The following is a 24,246-nucleotide window of genomic DNA, read 5'->3' on the forward strand; positions in this document are numbered from 1 at the left end:
CCCAGCAGCTGCATGTGGAGGAGCGGAGACTCGAACCCGGTTCCCCAGATTACAAGACTACCGCTCTTAACCACTACACCACACTGGACTTTGACCCACCCACAAACCGGACCGTGACAGCCACAAAGCAATTAAGTCTGTTTGAGAGCCTAGATCTAAGTCTGGCTTTGGATGGCTCAGTTGGTTAGAGCGTGGTGCTGATAACGCCAAAGTTGCAGGTTCGATCCCCGAATGCGACAGCTGCATATTCCTGCATTGGAAGGGGTTGGATTAGATGATCCTCAGGGTCCCTTCCAACTCTACATTTTTATGATTAAATCTGTTTTAGGGCCTAGATCTAGGTCAAAAGAAGGCTTGGGCAAGTCTGAGCATAGCCCTGCAGATGCAACGACTATTCTCAAACCAGGTTTCATGGGGAGACGTCTCAGAAAGCACTTTGAGATTATTCAATCTTGCAATTTCCAGTTAGGCTTGTTAACAAAATTCTGTTTCATTGATCCATCAGCTTATTTGGAGGAAGGTCCATTTGGAAAGAACGAAGAGTTTTCCAAACTCGACCCCCACCACACCCAATATGTCCTGTGGGTAGTCTAGTTTCTGCCACACTTATTTCATCTCTAGGCTCACAGTTTGGGAGAGGGGTGGATTTTAGCCTAATGAGCACTGGTTGTGGATCCCTAACATACATTGTTCCTAGAAAGTGTCTCAAAGCTGTTTCACTCAGGAAGAAGAAATAATGGTGTCAGTTGCTACTTTGGCTCATCACCATCACACCATTATTATTATTATTATTTTAATGGTGGTTATTTTGTGGGTTAAAATGGTTGCATCTGCAATGAGAGGATTTTATATGAGTGTCTGGGACAACCCAGTCAGATGCGTGGGGTGCAAATGTTGTTGTTGTTGTTTTCATTTTGCAATGAAAAAACATAACCCAACACACGCAAGTACCAAAGAACTTTCACCGCTAGGTTTAAAGAGTTAGAATCATAGAATTGTAGAGTTGGACTCAAACCCACAACCCTAAGACTAAGAATCTCATGCTCTCCCAACAGAGCTACCATCAATGAGCTGTTGTTTTTTAAATAGCGACTACAGCAAACTGTGAAGGTGGTACAAGCACTGCGTTGGCCACCTCACCCAGGATGCCTCACTCTGAGGAAGGACCCCTTTCCTACACTGAGGCAGGGAGAAGGTGTATGGGGCAGCAGAAAGCCACTACTAATGCAACGTTGATGGGGGGGAAGGGAAACGGGGGAGAGAAAATGGAGCCTGGAGGCAGCATGGGATGTTGGCGGCTGATACCCTTGCTCTCATTTGTCACCTTGCATAACTAAGAGTAACAGGTTTGCAGACCAGAATATTCCCTCCTACCTGAATCTAATATTCTCCCTTTTTGCAAGGTCATTGACAGTCACGCTGGTGTACTTCTGTCAAATACTCTGCTATTAAAAGGTAAAGGTAAAGGACCCTGGATGGTTAAGTCAAGTCAAAGAAGAAGAAGAAGAGTTTGGATTTGACATCCCACTTTATCACTACCGGAAGGAGTCTCAAAGCGGCTAACATTCTCATTTCCCTTCCTCCCCCACAACAAACACTCTGTGAGGTGTGTGGGCCTGAGAGACTTCAAAGAAGTGTGACTAGCCTGAGGTCACCCAGCAGCTGCATGTGGAGGAGTGGAGACGTGAACCTGGTTCACCAGATTATGGGTCTACCGCTCTTAACCACTACACCACACTGGCTCTCACAAGATGACTATGGGGTTGCAGCATTCATCTCACTTTCAGGCCAAGGGAGCTGGCATTTGTCCACAGACAGCTTTCCAGTTATGTGGCCAGCAGGACTAGACCACTTCTGGTACAACGGAACACCATGATGGAAGCCAGAGCGCACCATTTACCTTCCCGCTGGAGTGGTACCTATTTATCTCCTTGCTTTTGAACTGCTAGGTTGGCAGGAGCTGGGACAGAGCAACGGGAGCTCGCTCTGTCATGGGGATTCAAACCGCTGACCTTCCGATCAGCAAGCCCAAGAGGCACAGAGGTTTAGACCATAGTGCCACCTGCACCCACTCTGCCAACATAGGCAAATAAGAAAACACATGCATTCTTCCTCTGACCCTTCTGCCACAGGCTTACCTTGCCTGCGATAAATATAGGTAGCTGGCTCCTTCAGCAAAAGTCGACAGTGGGGGCCTTCAAGATCAAGTGTGCAAGTCTGGGTTTCTGGGTAAAATATACATCGCATCACTGAAGGCTGTGGTTCAAGAGTAGTCACCAAGCATGACTTGTCCTTGGAGCAGGCTGTTGAGAACGAGAGAAAAGGTCTGCGAGTTAGGTGGATGGATGGACAGACAGGTAAGCAATGAGAAGCACAAAGCTATTTTGATAGACCGATGAGGAGAGATATCATGATATATAGGTAAATGAATGGAGAATATGGCTGGAGTTGGCACCACCCAAGGTTGGGCATCTGCCAAGGAAAGGCCCTGTACTTGGGAAACCATTTGTGAAGGTGGAGTAAGGATCACAGAAGACAGGGTTGGCCCACTCATGAGGCAATGTGAGGCGGCCGCCTCAGGCAGCAGGAGCTACAGGGGGGCAGGAGGTCCCAATATAGATCATTGCTCAACCCTTCTTCCCTGGCAGGGAGGGGGATGCCATCTTTGCCTCAGGGGTCAAAATGTCTTGGGCCAGCACTGACTGAAGTTAATGAACAAAGCACTCTTGCTGAGCGCGAGACATTTCTGCAGGTATAGTCCAAGGAATTAGGCCCTCAGCAGATCTCCGCCAATGGCTCAATCATAGTGTCTTACCAAAAAGAAAATAGTAATAGTAATAATAATAATGATGATGATGATGATGATGTAATGGTTCTAGGGGTGGCTCGTTGTCACCACTCCTGGCTAGGTTACCTGGTTGAACCCTTTCTGTCTGGACAGCCTCTCACCCGTGGCTGTCTCAATCGCTGGCAGAATCCATCAGTGGGCATTTCTTGAACTTCTTCCAGCAAAGAAGTTCTTTGACGCCAAGTCTCCTCCTACTCTCCCTGCGCGGAAGTCTTCTGCGCAGGGAGGGTGTGGGCAGCGGAGGACCCATGCTCTCCCCGCTGGTCTCCGGTGAGGAGTCCTGGAGCCTCCTCTCCGATTCCCCCATCTGCCCCCCTTCTCCACTGGTGTTACGCTGATTTCCTTCCCCAGCAGATGGGCTGCCTCTCTCCCTACTGGGATCCTCTCCAGCATCCCTCTGGAGCCTTCCCTCCGCCTCTGGCTCCGATGGCAGTTCCCTGACATATAATAATAATAATAATTTTATTTGTATCCCGCCCTCCCCAGCCAAAGCCGGGCTCAGAGCGGCTAACAACAAGTAAAAATAGCACAGTGTACATAAAATCACACAGTCAATTAAAATACACTCTAAAATCAATTCAGAATCAAATTAATGGCAACCATTGGGTTAGAGTTCTATGAGGATTACAGGAGAGAGGGGATCAGACTGTGCCTTGGCCAAAGGCCTGGTGGAACAGCTCTGTCTTGCAGGCCCTGCGGAAAGATGTCAAGTCTCACAGGGCCCTAGTCTCTTGTGACACAGCGTTTCACCAGATCGGGGCCACAGCCGAAAGAGCCCTGGCTCTGGTTGAGGCCAGCCTAACCTCCCTGTGGCCCGGGATCTCCAAGATGTTTTTATTTGAAGACCGTAAGGTCCTCTGTGGGATATACCAGGAGAGGTGGTACTGTAGGTACGAGGGTCCTAGGCCGTATAGGGCTTTAAAGGTTAAAACCCAGAGAAAGATGGAGAAGCAAATGAAGGAAGGAAAATATACAGACAGCTGGATGAAGACAGGTAAAGAAATTTATAGACAGATTGATGGGATAAAGGGAAAAGGATGAACACAATCAAGTTAGGGAGTGGTTTTCGAATACAATTTAGCACTCACCTGTTAACAAGTCATGCATATGTCTATTTGTGCATGCACTCATTATCCCCCCCCCTTGAAAAAACAACAACACCCAAAACTTTTTTCTTTTCTTTTTTTTAAAAAAACTGCTCCAAGAATTGGTGGTGTGCTTTCGTGACATCACAGGCATTGACCAATCCATGGCATCCACAGCCAGCCTATGCTGCAAATGTGCAGAGTGATTTTTTCAGAGATCAACCCAAAAGGAGCAAAATATTTGGGCTGAAAAGTACGCTTGAAATGAGGGGACTTCCAAACTGACCCTGCTGCTCTACAGATATTACCATTTTCATCCTCAGACAAGCAGACAATAAGATTCAGCTGAGTCTGGTTTGGGGTTGCTGTTTTTTGGTGTGTGTGTGTTTTTATAAGCAAAAACCCTAAATAACACTAAGAAGCAGGCTCAAAAAGCTGAATCAAGAACTAAGGCCTAGTTCCTCACGGAGATTGGGGCTGTACAAAACACAGCGATTCGCCCCATCTGTTAGATATTCAGGCAAGACTTTATTTGTTCATACACAGAAAAGCACTGCAAAACTAAGGAAGGTTCTCAGTAACGTTTATCTGCCTTGTAGACCACAAAACCTTTGAACAAAAGGAGGGCAATGCAAGACTCCTACAAAGGAAGTGGCAGGAAACAAAGTAAATAGAACTTGAGGGAACTATATTGCGCTTTTAAAAAGTTGCACAATTCAGCAACTTATTTTGCCTCCTCTGTCGATTAATTAGCAGATCCAGTTTGAAACAGTTCATCTACGTCCCTCTCACTTTTTTAAAAGATTCAATCACCTCTGCAAATATCCTATTGTCCCAGAAGTGCTGGACCTATTAGTGCCAAAGGTACAGGCAATGACTTTCTGAAGCACCACCCGCTTAAGTGAAATCACGTATATTTGGAAAGCCATTGGAAAAGGCCAGAGAAAAAACAATGGGATTAATAGGAAGCTTCTCACCTGAAAGGCAAAAGTCCCGGAAGGTGGCAAAATCACTGGAACCATCTCTGCTGATGTGCAGAATGTCAATTTTTGAAATGGAGGGATCGATGAGAACTGAGGCCCTGTCCACACGCTGCCAGTTGTCCAAAATCACTAGGAATCAAAATGCAGAAGAGTAAAATTCCACAAAGTATTAATTGTTATTTTCCAGAACAACATAGAGCAACTTCAAGTATCCCAGTGGTCAAATATTTAGATGATAAAAGGATCCCTTTGCCCGACTCTGGCTTTGATCTAATAATGGAACTATTCTGTGGCTCAGCTGGGCAACACAGTAAATTAGGAACAGCTAACATGGCTCCCTCCAGATGTTGCCCAAATATAGCACCCATCATCCTTTATCACAGGGAGTCCAAAACATCTGGAGGGCGCCGTGTTGGTTACCCCTGAAGTAAACACAAACCGGATAGAGCTTTCTCATTATGCAGAGATAATACTTAGACTCAAGACCTTTTTATTCCTGGTTCAATAAGCTTTTATGGACTGTGTTCTGGATTTGCCAGGGCATTCACAAGAGCTATTCAGTGCATCAAGGTCGCTGAAGGGAAAACTACTTAATTTACTTTACAAACACTTTTAAGAGTAATAAAGGGTCCCCTAAGCATATAGGGAAGTACGGATCTGTACTCCCATCAGCCAACCCCTTTGAAAGAGGCCCTTGAGAAAGTTAGCCATGTGAATCAGATCTTTGAATTCCTTATCTCATATAATACTTATCTTATACAGTGGTACCTCGGGTTAAGTACTTAATTTGTTCCAAAGGTCCGTTCTTAACCTGAAACTGTTCTTAACCTCAAGCACAACTTTAGCTAATGGGGCCTGCTGCTGCTGCCACGCCGCCAGAGCACGATTTCTGTTCTCATCCTGAAGCAAAGTTCTTAACCGGAAGCACTATTTCTGGGTTAGCGGAGTCTGTAACCTGAAGCATATGTAACCTGAAGCGTATGTAACCTGAGGTACCACTGTACGATACTTAGTCCCAATGTTTTATTTCCAGAGTGAACTTTTGCAGAACTGGGCATTTCAAAAGTACACATTGGGTTTAAAAAATAATAATACTGCAATTCATGCATTCCTCTTTTGCCTTGAAAACAACAACAAAAAGGGGAAGCTTTTCAGCAACATGAATGTAAGCAACATGTTTTTAAAGTATAATTACACATCAATTTTCTGCAGTCAGCAACTGCGTTCCAAAGCGGTGGAAGTGGTATGTCTAGGTCCAGACACAAAGCTGAAAATGACTAGTTATGCTCTTTAGAAAAAGAATAGGCTTTGTCTGGATTCCATTGTGAGCCAAATTGTCTGGTTTCCTTGATGGTTTTCAGATGCATTCATTGCAATAGCGTTCCCATTCACGATCACGTCTACTGACTCAAGCAGCAAACTTGAGCAAGTCATGAAACCCCATGTACCACAATATTATGGCTACAGAGGCAAAAAATTTGCCTTCAGGCATGTTAATCGGGAATAATTCTGTGTGACTCAACTTGTCGATGACAACATGGCCAGAACAGTACGTTTGGGCCCACTTGAGTCTGTTTTACCATGAAGAAATGAGTCTTATTATTTGCTTTTCAACACATCAGAGACCACCTTCTATGAAAGTCTTAATACAGACTTTGCAAATGAGCAGAAAGGCCAGGGTGCTTTGAAATAGCCATGGCACAGGGAAGATCCAATTGCAATCCTACTCACAAGTAGGCAACCATTTCGCACATTGCCTCCTGGGGAGTCTTCCTGGGAGGAGGGTGGGCAAATGTCACTGGTGAGTGGGACAAGAGGCAAAAGCAGGCAAAGCAATGAATGTAAATCTTCGTACTGTAAGCCAGTTTCTACACCCATCCACACACCCCTCTGACTTCCATCCAAGGAAGAATGAAGCAGAGTTTGAGGGCACATTCCAGCTGGGCAGAAACACTCAAAGAAGTTGCAAAGCAGAACCAACGAAGGATATGGCTTGGGGAGGGGGGTGTAGCCTGAGGAGCATTTCAGGGGCCAGACAGAAAGGCTTGGAGGCCCACATTCAGTCCCACTCAGTTGTATCGTTCACATTTCATATGGATCTAAAGAAAACTACCAGTCCCATTTAGCAGAAAACTCAAAACCAGATTCTGCTACCAGCGGAAGTGAGTGGCAATGCTTTATCTGAACTGAACTGTAATACCATGTCGTGCTAAAGGTAGGGTATTGCATGTCTGGGCACACAGAAAATTCAACAAAAGCTCCCTACAAATAGAAATGCTGCAGAATAATGGGAAGACAGTCTGAACCTTTCTCCCTAGCATACTAATGACTGCCGTATGACACTCACCATGCCAAACCAGTCATGTTCTTCGAACCCTGATTCTTTAGCTCATGGTTACAGGAGAGAGCTTAACCCCAAGCCTTGGTTCAGAGTGTGGGAGCGAAAAGGACGGAAGAGAAGTGTCCCCAAGATCCCCTATAGTCACCTGTCTATTAACACTCCACTAAGCCATGGCGCTGTGGTCTAAACCACTGAGCCTAGGGCTTTCCGATTGGAAAGTCGGTGGTTCGAATCCCCGTGACGGGGTGAGCTCCCATTGCTCGGTCCCAGCTGCTGCCAACCTAGCGGTTCGAAACCACATCAGAGTGCAAGTGGATAAATAGGTACCGCTGCGGTGGGAAGGTAAATGGTGTTTCCATTCGCTGCTTTGGTTTCGCCAGCAGCGTCTTAGACATGCTGGCCCCATGACCCAGAATCTGTCTGTGGACAAACACCGGATCCCTCGGCCTATAGAGTGAGATGAGCGTCGCAACCCCAGAGTCATCTGCGACTGGACCTAATGGTCAGGGGTCCCTTTACCTTTACCTTTAATGCAGTGTGGCATCACTGCAAGACCATACAGAGAAATTTACAACCACAGTGTCTTGGAGAGAAAGAAAGAAAGAAAGAAAGAAAGAAAGAAAGAAAGAAAGAAAGAAAGAAAGAAAGAAAGAAAGCCTAAGGTAATTTGGAAGATTCAGAACAGATTTTAAAAAGTACTTCTTCGCACAACTCATTGTTAGACTACGGAACTCAATGCCACAAGAGGAAGTGACGGCCACCAACTTAGATGGCTTTAAAAGGGGATTGGACAGTCTATTGATGGCCACTAGCTAAGGTGGCTCTGTTCTGCGTCCACGACTGGATGCAGCAATGCTTCGGAATACCAGTTGCTGGAAACCACAGGAAGGTAGAGTGATCTTATGCTCAGATCCTGCTTGCTGGTTTCGCACAGGCATCTGGTTGGCCGCAGTGAGAACAGGATGCTGGACTAAATGGGGCTGACCCAAAAGGCTCTTCCAAAGAAGGCTGATCACCAAAGAATTGATGCTTTTGAATTCTGGTGCTGGAGGAGACTCTTGAGAGTCCCATGGACTGCAAGAAGATCAAACCTCTCCATTCTGAAGGAAAACAGCCCTGAGTGCTCACTGGAAGGACAGATCCTGAAGCTGAGGCTCCAAGACTTTGGCCACCTCATGAGAAGAGAAGACTCCTTGGAAAAGACCCTGATGTTGGGAAAGATGGAGGGCACAAGGAGAAGGGGACGACAGAGGACGAGATGGTTGGATAGTGTTCTCGAAGCTACCAGCATGAGTTTGACCAAACTGTGGGAGGCAGTGGAAGACAGGAGTGCCTGGCGTGCTCTGGTCCATGGGGTCACGAAGAGTCGGACATGACTAAACGACTAAACAACAACAACAACAAGTGTCTATCCAGGACTAAACGACTAAACAACAACATGTCCTTAACTTTCTGGCATTGCTTTTTCCTCTGGGTGGGACAGGTGTCTCTACACTCCATCCTACCCCACGTCAATTGGATAGTGCCTGACGTGACCACGACAAAGGGACTTTCTACAGCATCCCTGCAGGTGCCTCAACTCTACACAGCTTCCATGTCGCTGAGAAATTTCCCTATTCTACTCAAACCAGACTGTGCCAACCCGACCACATTTCAGCAGCTGCTTTTGTCGCATAATTGTAGCCTTCAGCGTCCAACGATGCCTGTAATTTTTATTGTTAAATTACAGGCATTCCATGAAGATGGTTACTGCTTTCCATATGTTATTTGTGCTGGAATGCAGGAAGTGTATCAAGAGCACAGTCGGGTTGGGTCATGAGTTATATGGGACTTATGGTGCTGGAGGAGACTCTTGAGAGTCCCATGGACTGCAAGAAGATCAAACCTCTCCATTCTGAAGGAAATCAGCACTGAGTGCTCACTGGAAGGACAAATCCTGAAGCTGAGGCTCCAATACTTTGGCTACATCATGAGAAGAGAAGACTCCCTGGAAAAGACCCTGATGTTGGGAAAGATGGAGGGAACAAGGAGAAGGGGACGACAGAGGACGAGATGGTTGGACAGTGTTATCGAAGCTACCAGCATGAGTTTGACTAAACTGTGGGAGGCAATGGAAGACAGGAGTGCCTGGCATGCTATGGTCCATGGGGTCACGAAGAGTTGGACACGGCTAAACGACTAAACAACAACAACAAGTGTCTATCCAGGACTTCAGTGTGAAATCATCATTCCCACAATCCAGAATTGCCTCCGTTTCCCACTAACAAGTGGTTTCTGAATACTCCGAAAGGTACTTTTCCATGCTGCACAAAGGATTGTGCACTGTTCAAAATATGTGGGTTGTTTTATTTTTTTCTTATTTAGGAGAAATTCAAACCGAATTACATTTATTTCAAGAATGCGCCCTGCACACATGTTTTTGCCAGTCAGTCTAGGTGGAAAGGACAGAATACACCATGTGCTATTCCCCCGCACACCCACACCCACAAAACTCTTCTCGTATAATAACTATAATCTTGCCCCTGGGAGTACTACTTTTCTCTGCACACAAAGCTGTTATTTCATGGCATGGAGAAGCTATCAGATGTGAAATGGAAGCCTTCTGCATTCCTTGGGTGGTGTCTGTTGTGGCACAGGGCATCGGGCACAGGGGAAAGTGAGAGCACCAGATGTTTATCTCCATTTTAAAATAGGCTGCTTATATATAGGGCAGAGCACTCCTCTCCGAAATAGGTACTTACAAGCCCAGTTATGCCGCATACCCACAGCCTATTTGAGGTTATATACCTGAACAATCTCAGCTGAATTACTTCGGCGCACGCTTCAAAAGGGTGTCTAAAGTAGGGATAGCCCTCCAGGTCCTGTCAGACTCCAGCTCCCATCAGCCCCAGCCAACATGGCCAAAGTGAGAGACGGTGGGAGTTGTGGTCTGTTCACAACTGGAGCGCCACAACTCCCCCCTCCGAGGTCTAAGGAAAGATTCAGTCAAGTTCCCATAGAGCCCAAATTAGTGTGTCAGAGATGAGAGGTGTCCTATTCTAACTTGAAAGTGAAGTACCTCATAAAAACCACAAAGAGAAAGCCCTCCTGGAGCAGACCAAAACATACCCTCCAACATTTCTCCGATAAAAATTGGGGCATTCCATTCTTTAATGATCATTTACTACAGTGGTACCTCGAGTTACAGACACTTCAGGTTAAAGATGCTTCAGGTTACAGACTCTGCTAACCCAGAAATAGTACCTCGAGTTAAGAACTTTGCTTCAGGATGAGAACAGAAATCGCATGGCGGTGGCACGGCAGCAGCGGGAGGCCCCATTTGCTAAAGTGGTACCTCAGGTTAAGAACAGTTTCAGGTTAAGAATGGACCTCCAGAACAAATTAAGTTCTTAACCTGAGGTACCACTGTATTTATACCCCACACATCCTACTGGGTTGCCCCAGGCACTCTGGGCAGCTTCCAACATACAAAAAAAATTAAACTTTTTTAAAAAAACAAAAACAAAACCCTTCCCTATACAGTTGTACCTCGGAAGTCAAACGGAATCCATTCTGGAAGTCTGTTAGACTTCTAAAACATTTGACTTCCAAAGTGCAGCTTCTGATTGGCTGCAGGAAGCTCCTGCAGCCAACCAGAAGTTGTGGAAGCCCTGTCGGACATTCGGCTTCCAAAAGAACATTCAAAAACTGGAACACTCACTCCCGGTTTTTGATCGTTCAGTAGCCGAAGTGTACAAGTTCCGGGGCATTCGAGAACCAAGGTACCACTGTACAGTATTGCCTTTAGATTGCTCGGGGGTCAGATAACTCCATACCCTCCTACATTTCTCCAATGAAAATAGGGACATTCTAAGGGAAAGTGGAAGATTCCGGAATCACATCAGAGACCGGGACATCTTCTCTAAATCAGGGACATCCTGGGGAAACAGGGACACTTGGAGGCTCTGCCAAAGTCCCACCTAGTCTAGCCAGGCATCCTGTTCCCACGGTGGCTTGTGGGGAAGCCCTCTAGCAGAATTGGAGCATAAGATCTAGGGTTTCCACCAACTGGCATTCAGATAATATAGTACTTAGCCACCGTGGCTAGCAACAGCTGAAGGCCTTGTCCTCCCCAAATTTGTCTACTTCCCCTTTAAAACTATCCAAGATGGCGGCCATCACCACAACTTGTAAGCATGAATTCTGTAGTTTAACTATGGAACCACGTGTGAAGACCTATCTCCTTTTACCTGTCCTAAATCTGTCAACCATCAGGCTCACTGGGTTGTAGTATTATGGAAGAATGGACACGAGTCTCTTCAACCACTTTTTCCACATGATACCTAATTTTAGCCATCTCTTATCATTCTTCCTCTTCACCCAGCTCATCTTTTTTCTTTCTTCCCTAAGCTAAAAAGCCCAAACATTGTAAGCTTTCTTTATAAGGGAAACCCCTTGATCGTTTTGGCTGTCTGAAAAAGCTGTATTAAACGTCATGAAGACTGTGGGGAAAACCAGCATTCTTAGGTTCGGAACAAACAAAAAAATGGAGGGCCAGCAATATTGAAAAGAGGAAGAACTAAAGGATGCTTCATTATTTCTATGGTGTTCTTGTTTTCTCCTTACCATTTTCTTGACTTCTTGGTAGAACAACAGGTGGACAAACGGTGGGGACTTTAGCTGTTGGAGGAGGAAAGAAGCCATTAAACATTAAAAAGGTATTTATTTGCAAAAAATAAATATTATAATCTTGGAGCACTTAAATCAATGGGACGTGGCAAAGTCCTTCTGTCCGATTATTGGTTAAAAATAAAGTGAGCAGAGTGCCTTTCTATTGCTGCGTCCGCCAAAGACAACGCCCACATCTGAGTGAGGCAAAGAGACCAAAACACTCATTAGGGGATGCATACTGCAGGTGGCGCTGTGGTCTAAACCACTGAGCCTCTTGGGCTTGCCGATTGGAAGGTCAGCGGTTCGAATCTGCACGATGGAGTGAGCTCCCATTGCTCTGTCCCAGATTCAGCCAATCTAGCAGTTCTAAAGCACACCAGTGCAAGTAGATAAATTGGTACCACTGTGGTGGGAAGGTAAACGGTGTTTCCGTGCGCTCTGGCTTCTGTCACAGTGTTCCATTGCACCAGAAGCAGTTTAGTCATGCTGGCCACATGACCCAGAAAGCTGTCTGTGGACAAACGTCGGCTCCCTCAGCCTGAAAAGCGAGATGAGCGCCACAACCCCATAGTCACCTTTGACCGAACTTAACCATCCAGGGGTCCTTTACCTTTTTACCATAATGCGAGCAAAAGTCAATGGTATTTGGAAGAAGGAATTGATGCAACAACATATGCAGGAGCTGATTGGACAGGTCTTATTTACAGTAACTTTGTGCAGTAAAACCTATTCTATGCATATTTATGCTACAGCCCAGTCCGTAGTGTACATGCCAGGCTGACATTATGTATTCATCATCAAATGCAGCCATATATTAAAGCCTGCAAGGTGCTTCTCAACCCAGCTGACATACAGAAGGTTTAGTCAGCCCCCTTGTGGGCTTTCTTCCATGTTCAGCTGGCAGGTTTGCATTCAGCGCTGTGCATGCAGGTCCTGCCACAGCTGACCTCAATTGGGTGGTACTGCCAGTGGATTCAACCACAGAGCCTAGGACTTGCCGATCAGAAGGTCGGTGGTTCAAATCCCCACGATGGAGTGAGCTCCCATTGCTCGGTCCCAGCTCCTGCCAACCTAGCAGTTCGAAAGCACGTCAAAGTACAAGTAGATAAATAGGTACCGCTCCGGTGGGAAGGTAAACAGCATTTCCATGCTCTGCTCTGGTTCGACAGAAGCGGCTTAGTCATGCTGGCCACATGACCCGGAAGCTGTATGCCGGCTCCCTCGGCCAGTAAAGCGAGATTAGCGCCGCAACCCCAAAGTCAGCCACGACTGGATCTAATGGTCAGGGGTCCCTTTATCTTTACTTTATCCTCTGGTACTGCTGCCACTCACCCTCCTCTGTTTCCTTTGCATCATGCCTCATCACTAAAATATAGATTCTTCAGGCTACATATTGCACACGGCTTCCTCCGAAGAATTCCCGTAACAGTAGTTTGCCCCTCGCAGAGCTACAATTCCCAGCACCCTTAGCAAATTGCAGTTCCCGGGATTATTTGGGGTGCTTTAAATGCACAGTGTGAACATAACTGCAGTGGTTGTTGTTTTTTTGCTAGCGTTGTACTATGAAGAACCATACAGGGTGATAGCATAGGTATAAAATAAATACATAAAAATACAACATTTTCCATTTCTGCTTCTCCATTTCTTTGAGTAAACAAAAGCCAGATTTGCTTGAAAGGAAATCTCAAGAAACTCCACCCACCCATACAGGATGCCATTGTGGTCAGCTAGATATACAGAACAGAGTTTCACTGCTCAATATAGTTTAAAGGTCAGCGAGAAGATGAATAAAATATAAACACTGTTTTAGGCTGAAATATGGGCGCCTACAGAAAATGCCATCATCTGCGAGCTGGGTTCTAATTATCTGCCCCACTCTATAAAAAGGCCCAAAAGTTCAGTGGTGTTCAGCTACAAAAATTTTTTTAACTTCTTTACATTCCAGATTGCCTACGCCTTTGGGATATTAAGCTATACAAAGGGAAGCTTTGCTGTCTCTGCGTTAAACAAATAATCGCTTACACATGTGCATCAGACAATATGAATGAAATCTTTTGATGCAGAAATGGGCAGGGCAGACCACACTCGAAAGCCGGGTGACGTGGCACATCTCATTGAATTCCTGGTGTGATTAAATGGAAGCAATTTTCAGGTTGGGGGTTTTTTTGGGGGGGTGTATTTGTGCATGAGTACATCAGCCTTCCCCAACGTAGTTCCTTCCATATGTTTTGAGCAACAACCTCAGCCAGCACAGTCAATGGTCAAGTTGTAGCCCAAAAAATTTGGAATGGCATGTTGGAGAAGGTTAATGTGTGTTTATACACAAACACCTGGGAACCAGGCAGAGGGCCTTCTCGGTAGTGGCACCCGCCCTGTGGAACGCCCTCCCACCAGATGTCAAAGAGAACAACAACTACCAGACTTTTAGATGACATCTGAAGGCAGCCCTGTTTAGGGAAGCTTTTAATGTTTGATGCATTACTGTATTTTAATATTTTGTTGGAAGCCGCCCAGAGTGGCTGGGGAAGCCCAGCCAGATAGGCGGCGTATAAATAATAAATTATTATTAGTAAAGGGAGGTAAAGGGACCCCTGACCATTAGGTCCAGTCGTGACCGACTCTGGGGTTGCAGCGCTCATCTCGCTTTATTGGCCGAGGGATTCAGCGTACAGCTTCTGGGTCATGTGGCCAGCATGACTAAGCCGCCTCTGGTGAACCAGAGCAGCGCACGGAAACGCCGTTTACCTTCCCACCGGAGTGGTACCTATTTATCTACTTGCACTTTAATGTGCTTTCGAGCTGCTAGGTTGGCAGGAGCAGGGACCGAGCAACGGGAGCTCACCCCATTGTGGGGATTTGAACCGCCGACCTTCTGATCGGCAAGTCCCAGGCTCTGTGGTTTAACCCACATCATCATCATCATCATCATCATTATTATAACACTTGTTGCTAGTGTCCATCTGTTGTCTTGAGAGGCAATGAAGTGCACCTCCAGGGGTGAGCATGGGGGTCCTGTGCTGCACAGATGACAGGACCCCTTTCTCAGCCTCGCCAATGTGGTCCAAAGGAAAGCAAAGCAATACATTTCACACCAGCTTGGCTGCAGCAGTTGCCAGAAGGAGGCGTACAAGGCACCAATCAACCACCAAAGGGACTCCACTCTGGATTTGTGTAGGGACGCTGAGGTCCAGCGCCGGACGCTGAGGTCCAGCGCCGAGGGCCTTCTGGCGGTTCCCTCATTGTGAGAAGCAAAGCTACAGGGAACCAGGCAGAGGGCCTTCTTGGTAGTGGCGCCTGCCCTGTGGAACGCCCTTCCAGCAGATGTCAAAGCGATAAACAACTACCTGACATTCAGAAGACATCTTAAGGCAGCCCTGTTCAGGGAAGTTTTTAACGTGTGATATTTTACTGTATTTTTGGTTTTTATGGAAGCCGCCCAGAGTGGCTGGGGAGGCCCAGCCAGATGGGCAGGGTATAAATAATAAATTATTATTATTATTATTATTATTATTATTATTATTATTATTATTATTATTGGGTTCACTCACTCCTTAGCCTTTTCTTCTCCCAAAGATGTCCCACAAGGCAAAGGAGGTTTAGCATCAGAGTTTTCCTCCTCCTTCCTGGGCTGCCTTCCCAAATTGACAAGCCCCATCTGCCTCTCACTCCCCTTTACAGCATTTGCAGAAATTGCCTTCGTGACTGTTGGACCCACTATTGGTCTCTCCTCTCAATTTGCCGTAGCTTGTCTTCGCATGCAGCCGAAGTCCCTAACTTGCCAAAGGTTTTAGCTACCCTCACCTGGTTTAGCCAGCCAGCCAAAGCCGTTTTCCAGGGTGTGGCTGCTGGCGCATGCTGACAGCTTCTAGGAGCCACAGGTGAGTGCAGGGGGGGGGGCAAACTACCCCAGAAGAAGCATTACACCCCACCCCTAACGTGGCTTATACCCCACTACATAATATTACAGTCAAACCTCAGATCCTGAATGCCTCCGTTTTGGAATGTTTAGGCTCCCAAATGCTGAAAACCCAGAAATGCCATATTTTTCGCTCCATAAGATGCACCTGACCATAAGACGCACCTAGTTTTTAGAGGAGGAAAGGGGGAAAGCCCCATTTTGGGGGGTATCAGCTCACAGTTGTGCAGCTTATTTTGCAAAGGGGGAAAGCCCTGTTTTTATGGGGCTCAACTCACAGTTCTGCAGCTTCTTTAGGAAAGGAAAGGGAGCCGTTTCTACAGTTTCCAGACAGATAATCTAATCAGCCAGTCACATGTTACTGGGGAAACAGTCATAGAAACCGTCTGCAGAACATACAACAATGGAGGCCTGGGCAAGGGGCTGGGGCCAGAAAGGGAGCCAGCGATTGACCACACATTTGCTCCATAAGACGCACAAACATTTCCCCTTACTTTTTAGGAGGAAAAAAGTGCATCTTGTGGAGCAAAAAATACAGTAAATGCTCCAGTTTTTGAACGTTTTTCGGAAGCCGAACATCCGACGCAGCTTCCGCTAATTGCAGGAAGCTCCTGCAACCAATGTTTGGTTGTCAAACATTTCAGAAGCCAAACGGGCCTCCGGAACAGATTACGTTTGACAACCAAGGTTTGACTGTATATATAAAATATTACAGCGTTCACGCTGTGACTCACCTGTTCTTTGATACCAACCAAAGGGATGGACCCTGGTTTCTGTTTCTGCAGATATGCAATCTGAAAGCTGCCAGTCGCTTCTTAATTCCTCACTGCATGTTTGGATTCCCAAACTGTTCAGAACCAAGCACAAGACCTTGCCTCCTGCAAGGGGAACGAATATGCATTAATGGCGGCCCCCTTTTCTACAGATGGGTGGAATTCAATGTGGCATTCTTACGATTGTTCTGACAGTGCAAACATTTCTGCTTACCAACGGAACAATCTCCTATCCCCTCTCACCATTTGCTGTTCTGGGGGGTTGTCCTGACCTCCCCAGAGCTGATTTGAGGGTGCATGGAGGCACAGGAAGGGACAGGGGAAAGCTTCATTGTGCTAAAAGGACTCATTGTGCTGGCTCCTGCTGTTTTGGGAGGAGGTCCAGAAATCAAGTTCAGAAAAAATGATGGGCGAGCATTTGTGAAATATTGACTATTTCAAAGGGATGTTTTATTAGCGTTTTTCGAATTTACTGCCTCCCTCTGTGTCTTTCAGATGTGGGAGGTCACACATGTAAATAAATCTGCATTACACAGCACTTCTGGCAGAAAAGCATCTGGCTCTGATTGGCTGAGCTGGTGTGGCAGGCTCAGAAGGTTTTGTCACTCAGGGAAGAAAGCAGTTTGCAGCTCAGCTTCTGTGAGGGAAGGGATAGTTGTCAGTTTGGTGGGGAATCCCATGCAAGATGGCCAGATCATCTTTTATTTTCCCTGTGAAATAAGATAACACACCGCTTATAGGTTTGCAGGGACACACACACAAACACACACACACACACACACACACACACACACACACAGAGAGAGACACCTGTTCCTTGGGAAGCATTTAAAAGTCCAAAGCCCAAGCAACAAGGATCAGCGTCGCAGAGATGCTCACAGTCGAAAAACCTGCAGGAAAGACAGAAAGTATTTCAAACACAAAAACTGAGATCATTTCACAACTAAGTTGTGAGCCATGGTTCACTTCTGTACTTGACTAACAGCATGATCCAATGTATATTTACTGTGTCCAGTGGGCCTTACTCTAAGGAAAGGAGGCATAGGATGCCTAAGGGGTGACAGGATGTCACTTTGAGCTGAGCGATGAAAACTGAACTGCAGCTGGACTGTTGGTGGGGACAGACAATCTCCAGCACATCATTCCAGTGCTCAGAAGTCTGCACTGGCTGTATAATGGTTAGTGTGTTGGACTAGACCTGGGAGACCAGAGTTCGAATCCCCACTCAGCCATGAAGCTCATTGGGTGACCTTAATCTCTCAGCCTAATTTACTTCACAGGGTTGTTGTGAGGAGATCGATAGATAGATGATAGATGATAGATAGATGATAGATAGATGATAGATAGATAGATGATAGATAGATGATAGATAGATGATAGATGATAGATAGATAAATAGATATAGATAGATAGATAGATAGATAGATAGATAGATAGATAGATATAGATAGATAGATGATAGATAGATAGATAGATAGATAGATAGATTAGATCAGTGTTTTTCAACCACTAGTGTGCCGCGAGATGTTGCCTGGTGTGCCGTGGGAAAAATTGAAAAATTCAAAAGATTTAAAAATAAAGTATTTTATAATTTTTCATATTTCTGTTTACTTACTATTTCATAATAAAGTAATTATAAAATACTTTCTTTGGGTTTCTTTGATTCCTATTCAAGAGAATTACTTTATATATAGTCAATATAGGCACAGAGTTAAATTTTTTAACATTTTCTAATGGTGGTGTGCCTCGTGATTTTTTTCATGAAACAAGTGTGCCTTTGCCCAAAAAAGGTTGAAAAACACTGGATTAGATAGATAGATAGATAGATAGATAGATGATAGATATAGATAGATAGATAGATAGATAGATAGATAGATAGATAGATAGATAGATATAGATATAGATATAGATATAGATATAGATATAGATAGATAGATAGATAGATAGATAGATAGATAGATTTTCACAGATTTATGCAAAAACAGGATGGAAGAAACTTATGAATAAGCACATGTAAAACTGACATGGAGTGGGAACAGAGTAATCCCATCTGTGGTCTAGAAGATGGGGTTAATTTAAGCAGGAAGGAAGTAGGTCTACTGCAACACACACAGAAGTGGCTTGGTGCATGCAGGAGATACTCCGTCTGGTCCTGGTAAGAAGCTCTGAGGCCTGTTTAGTCTTCTGATTTTAGTCTCCTGCCTATACAGGACAAATCTTAAATTGCTCAGATGAAGTTGCAAAGAGCCTCGCATTCCAAAGCAAAGATGAAACATTCATACCCGTTTGATACAGTTTTTCCAGACACATCCATCTTGTTGCTCACAGAGATTCCTGATACTCTACGGAATGGTAGGCGGGTGTAAAAGTTCTTTATGGCGCCTTCCAGAGAGACTGCAAAACAAACAACAACATTCACAATTTTAAAAATATTGAAAGCTCCTAGTTTGAAGCCTGCTCCAGTTCCCACTGGTCTCTTTGAGCAGGTACTTGCACTGTGCTACAGGGGCTGGAGCCATTGTAGGGGTTGTGTCCCACCCACAGCTAGGGGGACACGAACAGACCTGAGCCATGTTGTGACCATTGATTTTCCACAACAGGAAAGCTTTCACTTTAGGCTAGGACTTCCCTGGGCAGCAAAAGCCTTTTCTGGCTTCAGCGTGTTCTGTGACAGGAGCAAACCAGCAATAAATCACACCGAGCAAGTTGGAGTTAACTCTTTAATAGCAAAACAGGATCTTCACAGGAATGGCAGGCCTAATGAGCACAGTAACTCATCTCTGGTTGGTCTTGCCCCCATGAAGCAACTGGCGTGTGACTAGAAGTCCCTGCCTCCTCACAACTGTCCATGTCTCCTCCTCTCCAGAGTTTTTTCCCCCAAGAAACCGGAGACTGCACCCGTGTGTCTGTCTTTGCTCCACTTTATGCCTTGCCTGTCCTGGGAGATGAGGGTGAAGGGAAGCTGGTTGCGGCAGGAGGGGGAGACACCCTTGCCTCTTCATCAGCCGGATTCATCTCTGCCTCTTGGCCCCCCTCCTCCCCTGCTTCAGCTGCTGCCTCTGATTCTGAACTTCTGTCTGCCACAGAATCTCCCAGCTCACTAAGCCCTGTTACCTCTTCAGCTTCCAACATCTTTTCCCAGCGTTCTCCCTCTAACCACTCATTGTCATCCCACCACCAATCCCCGGGCCCTGAGCCTTCTTCCTTTGGGGGTTCTCCAGCTGGTTCCTCCCACCATTCCTCTGTGACCAACCAGTCCGTGACATGTTTATGCTTAGCTTTTCTTCCTTGGCCCTGACCTCCTAGGCTCCTGCTTCCAGCTCAGCAGTTGCCTACAGCTTCACCCTCAGATCCTTTCCTAGATACAATTCCTTACTATTTGTAGGATTCGTTCCTGCGCTGCAATAACTTTTTTTGAAAGGTAAGGCGCCGATTCACTCACACAGAGGGTACGGCGTGAATGTGAGAGAGACACCTGCTTTTAACTCACCTATCTTCTGATACAAAAGGTGCGGCTTCCGAGGCAACACCATGTTGCAGTTCTCAGGGACGTTGTTAATGAAATTGTCACAAAATTGGGCTGCTGGATAGAGGATGCAGGGGAAGTACGTTCCAGTTGTGTCGTTGTGCATGTCCACCAGTTGGCAGAACTCATCTTCTACACAACCTAGAAGAGATAAGGACCCCTCAGTAGGTTGTACTGAGAGCAGAGCCACTGAAAGAAATGGACCCAAGTTAGTCATGTCCATTAATTTCAATGGGTCTGCTCTGAGTATGGCTAAAATGGGACACAGCTCTTGGACATCCTATGCTCCACTTTTGCTACAACTCCCATATTCCTCATCCCACTGAGTCTTACTATCTCATAATGTAGAGGTCCCAAATTCTCAGTAGGTTCCCTTCCCCAAATTCAATCTCTTGCTGCTTTTCCTTCTCCCGTACCAATCAGGGAGAGAAAACATCTTCTTCTTTCTTTTTGGGCCAAAAGAAAGCACCTCTCAAAATTTCCACAATGGCTATTTTCTACCTCCACTCCTGGAAGCAGTATTGCCAGGAATCATAAAATTATTAATTATAATTTATTACTTATACTCCACCCATCTGGCCAGGCCTCCCCAGCCACAGAATATTAAAAACACAATAAAACTTCAAACATTTAAAACTTCCCTAAAGAGGGCTGCCTTCAGATGTCTTCTAAAAGTTAGATAATTGTTTATTTCCTTGACATCTGCTGGGAGGGCGTTCCACAGGGCAGGTGCCACTACCGAGAAGGCCCTCTGCCTGGTTCCCTGTAACCTCACTTCTCACAGTGAGGGAACCGCCAGAAGGACCTTGGCGCTGGACATCACTGTCACAGGTGGAGAAAAGCTCTGCTGCACTCGGGTTACGATTAAGGGCTTCCTGCAGGCATCTAGACAGCTACTGTGAGAACAGGAGGCTGGACAAGGTAGGCCATTGTCCTGATCCATCAGGGCTTTTATGTTCTTAAGAAGCAAAGGAGCAGCAGCTGGCAACAGCAGCAGTTGAATGGTGCATTGCCCAAGAGCTCCCCGAAACATGGGGCCACCACTGAATACGTCGTTTGCGAATGACTAGCCCCATGATCTAAGATTTCTTACGTGCAAGACACCAGTGAAGAGCCTGCTCCGCTGAATATCTGGGCTTGAAGAGCCAGTACTCTTGGGACGGTAGGGAACGATTGTGGTCGATCAGGATTTGGCTGCTTTCCATCAGAGAGAAGAGTTCCCTTGCAGAAGCTAATGAGCCCAAAGAGAAAAAGAAGAAGAGATGCTTTAATGCAGCTGGTCAGGATTGATGGAAGTGTTGTATTTCAAAACACCTGCAGTCCACCATATTAGTGGAAGCTGCTTTTAATCCAAGTACTAACCGGGCCTGACCCAGCTTAGCTTCTGAGATCAGACAGGATTGGACCAGGGTAGTATGGCAGTAGATAGGTGCTTTTATATACAGTATATAGCTATACGCAGTGCTTTTTTCTGGGGGGACACAGGGGGGCGCATACCTCTAAACATTTTGTGAATCTTTATACTTTTGTACATTTACTGTATTTGTTTTTCCCAATTTGAACTATAAAATGGTGGTTTTCTTGAGTCAAAGTGAGAGTACCCCTAAACGTTTTTTTAGAGGGGGGGAAGCAGTGGCTATATATAGATAGATATATCTGTACCCCATATTTCCATATTCTGTCCTCAAAGCAGCTAACAAGAATAAGTCGCAGGAATTACAATAAAACCACGTGTCTCAAAATTTCAGGGAAAGGAATTAAAAAGTATCCTGATAAAACTTTAAGACAGTAAAACAATAGACCAAGTCAGAGAAATAATCAGCCTTGCAAATCCAATGCCTGTCGGAACAGGAAAGTCTTCCCCCAGGGAGTTCTAGAATATTGACAACCTTGGGTATAACTGGACTAAACACTGAGAAAAATGGTTAAAAAGCAGTTGCAGTGAGAACTGTGGAGGAGGCCTCCATGGCAATATTGTAGCCACCTGCTATTTGCTATGTGCAAACTCGAGAGAAGTTCTTCTCAGTGGTGGTGCCTCAGTTCTTTCAAAAATATGGCTGGCACCAACTGTTTTGAACATATTTATTTACTTATTTGTTGGGCATTAGTGTCTCAGCCTGGCTGCTGATGAGTTTGTCATTGTCTGGTTCTCAAGAGTGGATTGGCACAATGATATTTTAGTATATGTTCCGTACTTGCTGCTAGAATTCCTGATCTATGATTGCAGTCATGGGATTGTTGTCTATCACATGACAGTGTAATGTTTTGACTTCACAGAGTGGGAAGTGATGGAGACAGGATGTTTGTGTTACTGTGTTCTGTGAAGTGGGACTATTGTCCTTTGCTCTTTTTCTCTTTGCTGTCTGATGCTAGAAAGAGAGGAAGCCATGTTGCAGTGCTCTGTGTGTGTTTATATGTAAATAAAGTAGATTAGCCAAAATGCTGAGTGGCTGAGGTCTGTCACGCAAAGTGCACAAACTCTGTGGATCTCTAAGCGTGCTGGTGTCTGTTGGCATCGGTTGCTGTGATGTTCGGGCTGAAGAAAGCTTATGAAGCTCCCGATTGACCAGGAATGAGGAAACATGCCAGTGTCTCTGCCAGGGTCCTACTCAAGTGTAGGCTGAACTCCTGACACTTGCAGGGGAAATGGGTCCATTTTATCCACTCCTGGTTAAATCCCGCCCCCCAAAGCCGAACATTGAGATTGAGGTATATTATTTTGAAAAGTCTGGCGCTAACTCAAAAACACAATCCGTTTCCCTTGGTGTACGTTGGCATACCTGAAAGCTGTGGCTCAGTCGGAGAGACAGCGCCATCACATGAGCTGGACCTCACTCGGGTCATCATGTCAGAATCTAGAATGAGACGGGACTCAGTTTGAGACACTTTGGTGACGTGATTGTCCTCCAAGACATTACTGAGCTGATAGCCCAATGAGAACTGAGCATGCTCAGTGGCGGCGGAATGCCGGTTGTGTATTGGGTGGGATGGAAAACCTGGAGAGATGTGGAATGGGATGGCATACATTGGGGCTGGAATCTGGGACAGGAGCACCCCAGATGGCAATATTTTGTTGCGGTCCCACGAATTGACCAAGTTCTAGCGGAATAAGCATACGCAATATTCCTTTCAGACTATCAGAAAAAGAAAGAGGGGGATGGGCAGCAAACTGCTTACCTCTCCATAGATAAACACGCTGAAAGCTGGAGAAGGGACTGTTGGCTTTTTCTGTTGGCTCAGAAGCTGACGAAGGAAGGAAACACTATTTATTTCTGCTTACAACTATCACCTGTGTCTTAGTGCTGGCCACAGGGGTCAAACGATTTCTGCACATCTTTAGTCCCCTCTTTGTAAAATAACTACAGAGGTACTTCCGGTTACGAACTTAATTCATTCCAGAGGTCCATTCTTAACCCGAAACCGTTCTTAACATGAGGCGCGCTTTCGCTAATGGGGCCTCCCACTGCCACCGCGCCACCGGAGTGCGACTTCCACTCTCATCCTGGGGCAAAATTCACACCCGGGAGCATCTACTTCAAGGTTAGTGGAGCTTCTTACCCAAAGCATTTGTAAGGAGGATGGTACATAACCTGAGGTTCCACTGTACCTACTTTGCATTGATCTTTATAGTATGATTTTATGTGGTGAACCGCCCTGAGATTTATGAGTATAGGGCAGTATACAAATTTAATAAATAATAATATATCACGGGTGAGGAACCTCAGGCCCAGAAACCTCTCTATGTGACATTTGGGACTCCCCACAAGCCACACCCCTCACTCGCCCTTTTTAGCAACCTTCTTGAGCATTTCTGCTGGAAGACATCCCTGGACTCTTGAGACTGCCTCCTCCTTGCCTGGATGGATGGCAGAGAACGGCACACAAGTCTCCTGATGTACAAAGGCAAAATGTGCATTCATCCCTCCAACACCGTTTGCCTCTGGCCCTGAACAACACTGTCATGTGGCCCCTGAAAAGTTGCCCAGAAGTGATGGGGGCTCTCGAGCTACAAATGGCTCCCCATACCTGCCATACATGAGCACTGCTTGAATAAGACTCTAACTTCAGTCCTTTAGAGAGAGGAGGGATATATTATATTTACACTGCCCATTCCTACATCTGAG

General features: G+C 45.7%; 1 protein-coding gene across 1 annotated transcript in view; it reads right to left on the reverse strand.

Moving 5' to 3' along the window:
- The window catches only part of TG (thyroglobulin), a 179,549-nt gene that overhangs the window by 94,298 nt on the left and 61,005 nt on the right, over positions 1-24,246 (reverse strand). The window contains exons 27-36 of the mRNA XM_083749557.1: positions 23,300-23,365; positions 22,903-22,977; positions 21,216-21,353; positions 20,087-20,263; positions 18,879-18,990; positions 17,407-17,486; positions 16,558-16,701; positions 11,863-11,916; positions 4,911-5,045; positions 2,139-2,303 (exon numbers count right to left, since the gene is read on the reverse strand). Of these exons, the coding sequence (XP_083605683.1) occupies positions 2,139-2,303; positions 4,911-5,045; positions 11,863-11,916; positions 16,558-16,701; positions 17,407-17,486; positions 18,879-18,990; positions 20,087-20,263; positions 21,216-21,353; positions 22,903-22,977; positions 23,300-23,365 (1,146 nt within the window). The remainder of the gene's footprint in view (positions 1-2,138; positions 2,304-4,910; positions 5,046-11,862; positions 11,917-16,557; positions 16,702-17,406; positions 17,487-18,878; positions 18,991-20,086; positions 20,264-21,215; positions 21,354-22,902; positions 22,978-23,299; positions 23,366-24,246) is intronic.

This window comes from Podarcis gaigeae (genome assembly GCF_964106915.1).
Source record: "Podarcis gaigeae genome assembly, chromosome: 7".
In the NCBI taxonomy this organism is placed as follows: Eukaryota; Metazoa; Chordata; class Lepidosauria; order Squamata; family Lacertidae; genus Podarcis; species Podarcis gaigeae.